The sequence below is a fragment of the Dreissena polymorpha genome, chromosome 1 (assembly GCF_020536995.1).
Source record: "Dreissena polymorpha isolate Duluth1 chromosome 1, UMN_Dpol_1.0, whole genome shotgun sequence".
Classification (NCBI taxonomy): Eukaryota; Metazoa; Mollusca; class Bivalvia; order Myida; family Dreissenidae; genus Dreissena; species Dreissena polymorpha.
This window is the reverse complement of record NC_068355.1, coordinates 208,101,508-208,112,186: the sequence shown is the minus strand read 5'-3', so window position 1 is coordinate 208,112,186 and position 10,679 is coordinate 208,101,508. Positions and strand designations below refer to the sequence as shown.

Here is a 10,679-nt window from a genome sequence, read left to right as displayed (position 1 = left end):
GTTATACACAACTATGCTATTAGCGACATTCGGTTTCTGGTTCCTGATTTATTATTACAAAAACACTTGCATACTTGCAAATCTGATATATTTCGCTGAATAAAAATTTCACTTATGGACATAGATACACGATGAAAATATCAGAGTTAACTTATTTTTAATTAATCATTTACGAATTTCAGTCATACAACAGTGGGTTCTTTTGTTTTCAATTAACTGATATCATAGCATAAGTATTATGCATAAATCTGAAAAGTACAGTGTACTTGGGTCAAAGTGCCAAGGTAAAGGTCGCTGTGAGGCGCACAAACGTGTGTTTGATTGGATCAATAACAATTTGCGTTTTCCACCAAATTGGTCAACCTGCATGAAGGATCTGAGCTATAGACAACAGATACAGATTAACCTACCCCAACCCAGACTTATTTGACAACGATCGTCACAGACTTCAAAGATATTTGACTTTTACGTATTCTGTCTTTCAAAGTGTATACAAAAACAACTTCCGGTTGTCATATTTCTTCTGTTTACGAATTTTTACCGATTCGCCGATCCTCCTCTATGAGCCACAACCTAGTATCAACACATGAGGTAACAAAATGTTTAATCTGTAGCCAAAGTTATCTGACCATATCTACCATTTGCTGATGTCTGCATTACTTGTCTCCCTATGCTTAACCAACAGGCGAGTGTATCAAAATCCGGACGTAGCCAAATTTCGGATACAGCTTTGAGGTGACTGCCATCTAAACCCAGCACCAATCTATCGCTTCCCATGCAGGGTATGTAGCCTCACCGTCAAGCGTGGCATAGCCTGTGATAATTGCAATTGTTGGTTCCATACAAGATGCATCAACACGCCCCTCGATGTTTATAGAGATTTAAACCTTAGCTGGATCTGCGCTAGCTGCGGAGTCCCTAACTTCTCTTATATCCTGTTTGAGACATCAATCGCAATCTCACTCGGAACATCAATTGCAATAAACCACTAATTCAGCGTATTCAGTGACCCATACTCTGAATCACTTGCTTCCACTATCCAATCTAACAGCAGCATGTCATCCATTGACACATAAATAGGATCCCCGAAAATGAGCTCATCACCTTGTAGACGCATAAAAATAGCCTGCGCAAACAGCACCAGGTGTTCAAATAAAGAGTCAAAGTTCAAAGCATTTTGGCTACTTTTCTCAGAACTCAACTCCGACATCATTATAGAAAGTGAGACTTGAGAGAGAGAGAGGTTATAGCAGCGGGCTACCATATTCTGTCGTGAAGAGACCGACATAAGGATCCACATGGCGGAGTCCTTATAGCTGCTAAAGAGAGCATAGCGGGAAATGATCTCCAAGTCGAAACAAGCATAGAACTCACTGCAGCAAGTATAGAAAGCAGCGGAAACCAAAAACTAATTGTTGCAAGCTTATACTGGTCTCCTAGCAGTGATATACAATACATGCTAGTGATGAGTGATACACTGAATAGCCTACACACCTAGCATCCAAACTCTAACATTTGGTTTGCAGGAGACTTGAACCTGTCCGACATAGAATGGGAAAACCAAACCGTCATCTCCTAAAACTACAGTTATAATATAATCCAAATCTTTCTAGACCTTTTCTATGGCACTGGCTCTGAACTGGCTCATCTCGTTGCCAACAAGAAACAAAAACACAATCGACCTATTCATGACAAACAAGCAATCTCTTGTAACACGCGGCAAGCCACTGCCAGGAGTCAGTGATCGAGCCATTGTGTTTATAGAAGTAGCCAGAAAGTCTCTCAGAAAGCGCCTTTCAAGGAGTAAAAAGAAAGCTTACAGAAAGGCTCAACTAAACAGCACACCTGAGGACATAACCAAGTATAAACAGCTGCAAAATAACACACAACAGGAATGCAAGAAGGCATATAACAACTTTGTGAGAGACACTGTCACCAGTTACAAAAATCCAAAGAAAATGTATTATTTCAGTAGCAGCAAAAGATGTGAAAGTTCCGGGGTCCAAATCCCCAAAAGCAACGCTTTCGGTCATAGTAACCCCAAAAGCAAAGCTGAAATTCTAAACTCACATTTTAGCAGCTTCTTCACTGAAGAAGACTTCTCCAAAACTACAACCATGGATTCAGTTTAATACCACACGGTAGAACCCTTCGATATCACCACAAATGGCATTAAAACATTCTTGCTAGGACTCAATCCCCATAAGACACAAGGACCGGACGGATTACCACCAAGATACGTAAAGGAACTTGCCAGTGAGATCCCCCTGCACGGACCCTAGTTTTCCAAACCTCCCTCAGCCATGGTCGAGCACCCGATGACTGGAAGCACGCTATTGTTACTCCAATCTTCAAGAAAAGCGACCGCACAGCTCCTTCAAATTACAGACTAATATCCCTGACCTCAGTCTGTTGCAAAACCATGAAGCATATCGTCTACAGTCAGGTCATGACGCATCTGAAGCAATGGCATACTTAGTGACAGTAAGCAAGGCTTCAGAAAAAGACGTGCATGCGAAAGCCAGCTTGTATTTACCCTACAAGACATTGCCTCAAGCTTGGGAGATGGTTATCAGATTGATGCTGTGCTACTAGACTTTAGCAAAGCCTTCGACAAGATACTCCACAAGCGACTCGCCATCAAGCTGGACCACTATGGGACCTACTGAAGGTTCCTCAGCAAGTGAAACCAGGAAGTAATTGTTGAAGGCCACACATCATTGTCTGCACCTGTCATATCGGTAGTCCTCCAGGGCTCTATGTAAGTCACCCTGCTATTTATGTTGTACACCAATGCCATGCTAGGAAGAGTAGCCTCCACTACACGCCTCTTCGCAGATGACAGCCTTCTGTATCGCGAGATCAGAACGATTGAAGATACAGACATCATGCAAGAGGAAATGAGAAAATTAGAGCAGTGGAAGAGAGAATATGCAGTTCAACCCTTAAACATGTGACTCAATCCACTTCACGGACCCACAATTAAGGTGGGGTGTACCAGTAAGGGGGGCAAAACTACACCTATATATCTTGGAAGATGCATGCCATTAGCACATAAAAATGGTTGATAACAGTCTGATATTGGCAGCTTTTTGTATTTTTATATCCCCCACCACTATAGTGGGGGACATACTGTTTTTGCCCTGTCCGTTGGTTTGTTTGTTTGCCCCAACATTAACATTTGCCATAACTTTTGCAATATTAAAGATAGCAACTTCATATTTGGCATGCACGTGTATCTCATAGTGCTGCACATTTTGAGTGGTAAAAGGTCAAGGTCATGGTCATCATTCAAGGACAATGGTCGAATATATGGGTCAAAGTCGCTCATTTAATGTACACTTGTGCAATATTGAAGCTAGCAACTTGATATTTGGCATGCAGGTGAAAGGTCAAGGTCATCCTTCAAGGTCAAAGGTCATATATATGGGGTCATAGTGTTTCACAAACACATCGCTTGTTTCTCCTTTAAAGATGGGGCATCAATCTGCTTAATTTTCATAAAAAATTTAAGTTGTGGGGATGCAAAACCAAGAAAAAGCACATAGAAACCGAGTCAGTACAACTTGATTTGTTATCAAATGGTACAAAACACTTTGGTCTTCAATACATAATAAAAAAACATAATTATATTAGCTAAATAACATTATTTTGCTAGTGGAAAGATTTAGTTTGACCCATTGAAACTGATTGTTTCATATGTGTGTGTACATATTGAGACAAATATAGCTTTAATCAATGAACTGAAACACACTGCACTGACATATGTACACAGAATATCAATTTAGAAAACAAAAAACTATTATAATATTAGAATTATGTGATTCTACACAGTTTAGCCAATAATGGAACGTATTTCGTGTACTCATTTACGACAACAGGAAGTTAACAAAACAGTGACATTAATTCCTCTAATGCCGTAAACATACTTAAGAACTTGTACCTGTTTATATCACGTGTAGGCAATATTTGTGCAAAATACAATTACCTGAGCTTACTTTTAATGAACAAAATCAATACATTTTATTAAACTTGTCTGTATTGTTTAATTTGTTTTAACAAGTACAAGAAGGAAGAATGACGCGGGAGATGCCACATAAAATATGAATATCAACCCAAGAAGCAGAAAAATGAAAATTCAAAATAAAAAAGCAAACTCTCATTTACTCCCACAGACAAATAAGACAGAGCACGAGCGCTAAACACTGCCTTGGAACTGTCAGTAACTAAAGTCACGATGTACTGCGTTCTTCAAGTATATGCATTAATCATCATTATATACTTCAATGTCCATCTGTTATTACTGATCAGTTAAAGACTTATTCAGCTTCACTATCTGAGTCATCAGTCTTAACACTTTCTTTGTCTGACGTATACAGTTCATCATTTTCTTGCTGATTTGCTGATTTTTAGCTTACACATCATTGTACATTTCAGTCTATATTTCAGACAGGGACAGGTTTCCAATTTACATTCCCGAAAGCAACTGCACATTAACATTTCCAAAACAGCAACTGGTGCAGTTGGAACATCATTCCATTCAACAGCAAGGTATTTATTACCCCGGTCATCAGAATCATTGTGGATGCAGTAGCGTGTATCCCCGTGCATATCTTCGATGTTGTTATATTTTCAGCCTTCAGAGGCTGGTGGCGGTATTGTGTTTTTATTTTAATTTTTAAGAAACCTTGTTTAAGAATTGTTTTTAATGAAAATTCAATACTGCTCCAGCAGCTGGAGTTTCACTTCTTTATATTGAGACACCAACCGTTTCCTATGATGGTATATAAGGATCTGGCTCAAGACAACGTCTCCATATCGCACACTGGTAGTTTGCCCTCATGGAATGCATGTTAAGGGAAGCTGCACAGGGTGGTAACTGCCACGATTCAATTTCACCCTTTCTGGCACACAAAAGGCGGTACCCTAGCTCATTAACATCAATTGTGGGCGTTCTTGATGAATAGAGGATTCAGGTAAACTCCTCGAGTCTTTTGTATAATACATCAGACAGTTTCCAATTGGTACCAAGTTGTTTGAAAGTATCTTGAAAACCGCCCACTGCTTTCATATGTTTAAAGGCAGCTACTTTTCCACGACCTGAATAGGCACTGACTGTGTCACAGCCTGTGTAAGAATGTAAACCTGGCAAGGCTTCACAAACATCAGGCCTGGTCACCCTGCATTAGACCACGAACACATTTTGTATCTGGTTTTATCTTGCACTTGTTTTGTGTTACCTCACAATGACCTTGTACACACTGCGTCGATGTTCCGGGGGAGCCCTACACTTCACGGGAAGAAGAAGAAGAAGAAAACCATCAGCTGAGTTCCATTCATCATAGAGTGTTTTCTCCATAGATCTGTTTTTATTACTTACCTTGCTGATGAAGAGTGAAAACGAAATATCGTTCTCGTGGGCGGAAACCTTTATAACGCCAGATTACAGTTAACATAAACAATGGCTGTCATAGTAAGATGGCCATCATAGTCAATGCAGTAAAATGTATGAACAAATTCCGTGTATTTAGCGAAGCTTAAAGGCCGAATTAACCTGGTCAAACGTTTTCCGTAAATTACGCAGGGCAAATATATTCCTGACGTCAGCACTTACCCTGTTTTCTTTATTAAATCGTAATTTTGAATTTTGAAATAAGAGAAAATGATGGCCCAATATTGCACCATTGATAAATTTGACCAATGTAATGTATTGTTTATTTGTTAATTCTTGTTAAAATTCAAACCAATACAGTCAGAAAATACTTAGATATTTCACTTCAAATAATTAGAAATATATTCAAAGAAAATGGATTTCCACCGCTTAATTACATTCGAATATTCGAATCTTCTCCGACATTGACCGTTAAGCGAGCGAAATAATTCCTAAGCGTGAAATATCTAATTGAAAGGCCAATAATTTGTTCCAATTCATTTCGAAATACCATCTTTCACACAAAGTTATGTCCATATATACTGAATATACGTAAACTTCAAGCGTCAACTGCCATCTTGACTTATAAGCAAGCGATACGAATACTGCGCTTGAAACGCCGCATTATCTGGTGATAATCGCCGCCAATATATTTCAAAATCATGAGCAATAAAATTTCGGGACGTACACGAACAAATACGTTTTTAAATATAAGAAAGGATTTATATAACTTTTGCACAGAATCACTTAATGATACTTCCCAAGACGTTTCATAAAAATGGCCTGATTAGGAGTTAAGGAGGAGATGTCATTTCAACGCATGATTTCAATAAAACCTTTGACATAAGCTCACTCTTAGCACTTCATACGTCATAAGCCGATAGAATCACGCGCTTTTTTTGCTGTATTCTTATATTGATATAAAGTTTTAATGAGAACAAAATAACATGTGTGATTATTACAATTAGTCCCATTATAAATTTAGACGTAGTATATCTGAGGTGTTACCAAAGAAATAAACTCGATTTAAATAGTTTAAATAAAGCTAGATGTCACTACAAACTGATTATGATATTTAAAATAAGAAACTTATGTACGAAGCATAGGATCTCAACTGTAAAAAAATCACACCAACACACACAGAAAAAAGAATGTGAACCCAACCCAACCAATTTAAGAGTCAGTAAATACTCCATTCTACAATAGTTCCAAGTTGTTTTTCTACATTACTGGCATTTATTTTTTGTTTATTCAAAGCCACTAATACAGGTCGTCCTACGATATTTTGATACGCAATATAACTTTGATTAAAACAACTTTGTTGTGTTTCGGTATAGACAAGTTTCAGTGTCCTGTAAAAAAGACAGAAAATATAAAATATCATAACCGTAGGTATAGAATTAAATTTCATAACAAAGTTTCAGACCACATTATGGGTTGAAATGTTTATAAAACCAGTTTTGAAAACTTGCTTTAATTTGTGTGTGCGTGAATATTTTGAAATTGTTATTCAAATATGCAAAGAAATACGAGAAAGAGAAACGATGCATCAAAGTTGAGGTATATAGCAGAATAGCTCTATCACCACTTATTTTCTGTCAGCAAATATTGTTTCAGGTTACATTGCCGTAAATCACTGCGTATTACCGCTGTGCTAACTGAAAACGTAAGTTTAATTTATGTCGGGCTTATGTCGAGATAAAGCTTCCGCAAAATTAATTTTTAAGTTTTTTTTTTTATTTCACACGGTTTATACTCGGATAATTTCTACGCAATTAAGAAAGCCTAACGCAGTTCAAACATGGCAAAATCATAGCTTAACAATATTTGTTTTCCTGTATGTTTAAAACGGCATAAAACATTAAAACAATCAGCATATTGGAATTGTCGATGCAAAGAATTGGGGGATATAACTACCACAACATCCAAATAACAACTTTCTGAGACACGGTTAAATAAAGTAAATACAAATATCAACATAATATCTTCTTGTTTACAAAATTGTATATATCAGTATCATATAATACATTCGCATTTTACGAAACATTCACATTATGTTCAAATGAGAAACTGTTTAAAAATAAACGAATATACACATACACGGGTACACACGACTAGCTTGTACTCTTGATGTGTGCAGTTTAGTTTTACAACACAGATCGGGTCAATTGTATTTGTATTTTACACGGTATATTTACTTTTATTTGTTGTATGATTTAAAACTTATCGTGTTTAACTGTATTGTGTTTAGCAGAAACAGTACGAGTAAGCCACTTTAAATTTCAGTTTTTAATGCATGACGCGGTTTAAAGCCCTTTCTCATGTTGCTATTGTTATATTTCTACTGGCGTTTTCAAATAGTATTACAAAATGTAATATTATTCGAGCTTTGAATTAGTTTTCCTCTATAGCTTCGCACATGCTTATCGGGGTTTTAATCTTTGTTTACGGTGTCTGAACACATGTCAGACCAAATGACACTATGAAAAAATAAATGATGATAATTATTGACAAATGAATAAGAGCGTTCATACTAGTCAATTCTAAAAGTGGACAGATAAATCCAGTTTTCAAGGTAAATTTATTTTATTTTCTTTTATTTTTTCTTTGAGTTTTGCCATTCGCGACAGAATGTTAGTCATCTGTTACAAATTTTAACGAATAAACAAAATAAAAAACGATGGAGTTATTGCGATTCATGTCTATCTGATAAGTCGCAGCTTCGGTGTTTTCAAAACCATAGCCATGCACATGACACGGCTAAGGCGTTTTGATAAGTGCAGTCGCAAGATATCTTAAGCATATATCGGCTACCAAATAATGTATGAGTTATATAATTTCCATATGATTGATGAGGATAACGATATTTGAAACAATTAGCGCAATTATTGTAACATGCATAAGTTAACTCAAAAGGGATTTCAGCATATGGGTAAATATAATTTTGTTTGTATTTCTGTATTGTGAGCATGTTATATAATTCTCATTTATTTAGAAGACAAAATGGAACCAATTGGTTGTGAGACTATGGTGAAAAAACATGTGCTTCAAATGGTGTATTAACCTTCATTCATATAAATTATATTAACTATTGACACTTAACATCGTCAGCAAACCAGGACAACGAAAATATTCTTGTTATGCGACGACTGGAAAATACCAGTGAAAGACAGCGTGATTATCTATTTTGGTTTAATGGGCTTCTTTTAACGTATTGTATAAAAGATGTGAGTAAACTAACAGTGTACTATTTGAACTTTTAATCAATATGAAATACATAACACAATAGATTACATATTTTATTATTCGACAAATATGCAAGCACTTAAGTGCTGTTTTCACATTTCATCATTAACGGTCAATAGACCGTTTTCGCATTCCCGATATCGAGTTTTATAGATGTTGACTCTCTCCTCGATGAAACGAATCGAGAACGAGGCTGACGATGTGGAAGCTGGCATTGCCTATATAGAGGCATTTTAATGCCCAGTGGATAATGTGATCAATAAAAGACAAAAAGTTGTTTAATTTCTCTTTAAGCGCTAAGCAGTTTAAAAGACTTAATTTTTCTTATAAGGATATGTACTCACTGCTTAGTTTATAAAGACATTTTTATAGACTGCAGTTTATCCACGTTTGATAACGTAATTGTGATGTATGGCATGCTTATTGTCTCAGAGATTCTAATTAGAACACATTAATTTTCCTGCATATAATTTCCATATGGTATGTACTACGAAAGAAAATCCAGAGCAGTTTTATCACTCATTGGTTATGAGCAATACAAAAGTAATAATAAATGAATCGAATATAGGAATCCTATATTCTGCAACCATATTGATATTTGTGTTCGAATTGTTTTAGAAGATATGTATTGACAGAAAATGTCTGACAAATTATGTTGATAACCATTTTGTTATGCCCAGGGCCGACGCCAGAGTATTTGGCACCCTAGGCGAACCTGTCTCACTGCGCCCCCGCGTTCACAGCAGCTAGATATTTAATAAACTTCGATGAAAGTTTGACTGTGTGGTTTCCGTGTACTACGGACTTCATCAGCAGAATGATTTCTTCTGTTGGGAAAATGTAACACCGCTAATTGTCGGGTGAGCGATGTTAACGTACTGTCCCAGGTGAGCGAGAGTTGCTAGCGGCCCCGTCCTTGTTTAGCGCCGGTCTAAGTGCACGGATGTAAATAGCCTCCTTGACCCCTCTCTCGAACCGAGATGGTTCACGGTCCAGAATCTTAACGTTCTCCATTGTGATTGTGTGGTCCGGTTTACAGTCATGTATATGCCTTGAGACATAAGATGATGTTGAACACGGTCTCCTGTGTTCCAAGAATGGTGCTTTCAGATTTTCGTTCAGTTTCACCAATATAATCCTTTGAAAATTGTTTCTTTGGATGGCCAACACATTTGCTATGGAAAATAAGTCCGCAGATGTCTTTCTTGTCTAGTTTGTTCTTAGGGTGAACTAGCAGATGTCTTAGAGTTTTATGTGGCTTAATGGATACACTGATGGTGTGTTTAAGAAAGGCCCGCTTCAACTGTTCAGAGGTACCTTGAACATATGGAAGGACGACGTTGCCCTTAGACTTGGCTTGCCCTGGTACTCTCTTGCTCTCCGTACCGGACTTGGGTTTGCTGGCCTGTTCCCTTCCTTTCTTCAGTTCCCATTCCGGATAATGGCACTTCTTCAAAACCTGGCTGACATGCTGCATTTCATTATTCAGTTCATGATCTTCAGAAATTATTGATCTAGCTATGCCAAAAAGAGTTCTCACTACTGAAATCTAGATATTGGTCTGTATGTGTGTGTTTTCTTTAGATAGTGATTTTTAAGCTGCTGTCCGGTTTTCTGATTGTATTGGTGTCAAGGAAAGCTAGTGAGCCGTTCTCTTCTTTTTCCATCGTGAACTTTATGTCAGGGTCAATGGAGTTGATGTGCTCAGTGAACTCCTCGACATGTTCATCCTTCTGTTTTGTGTGGGTGTCATGGACGTAGCGGAACCACCAGCCTGGTGGGTGTGAGGCTGTGCGGAGAGCCTGTTCCTCAAAATGCTCCATGTATAGGTTGCACACAATCGGCGAGACAGGAGAACACATAGCGGCTCCATGTATCTGTTGGTAGAAATTACCATCAAACATAAAATATTGCAATTAAGGCACAGTCCTAGCAGGTTGGTGACCTGTTGTGGAGACATAGTAGTTCTAGCGCTCAGATCCGGGTCCCCGAGTAGTTTATT

General features: G+C 37.6%; 1 protein-coding gene across 1 annotated transcript; it reads left to right on the top strand.

The window, feature by feature from the left end:
- Positions 1 to 1,688: 1,688 nt before the first annotated feature.
- Positions 1,689 to 2,669, top strand: LOC127866083 (uncharacterized). The gene is made up of 2 exons (XM_052406475.1): positions 1,689 to 1,960; positions 2,558 to 2,669. The coding sequence occupies exons 1-2, from the start codon at positions 1,689 to 1,691 to the stop codon at positions 2,667 to 2,669; spliced, it is 384 nt and encodes a 127-aa protein (XP_052262435.1).
- The last annotated feature ends 8,010 nt before the right edge of the window (positions 2,670 to 10,679 follow it).

Coding starts and splice junctions, on each gene's coding strand:
- LOC127866083 (XM_052406475.1), top strand. CDS start 1,689: ATGACAAACAAGCAATCTCTTGTAACACGCGGCAAGCCACTGCCAGGA. Junction 1,961..2,557: donor TACAAAAATCCAAAGAAAAT/GTATTATTTCAG, acceptor CATTGCCTCAAG/CTTGGGAGATGGTTATCAGA.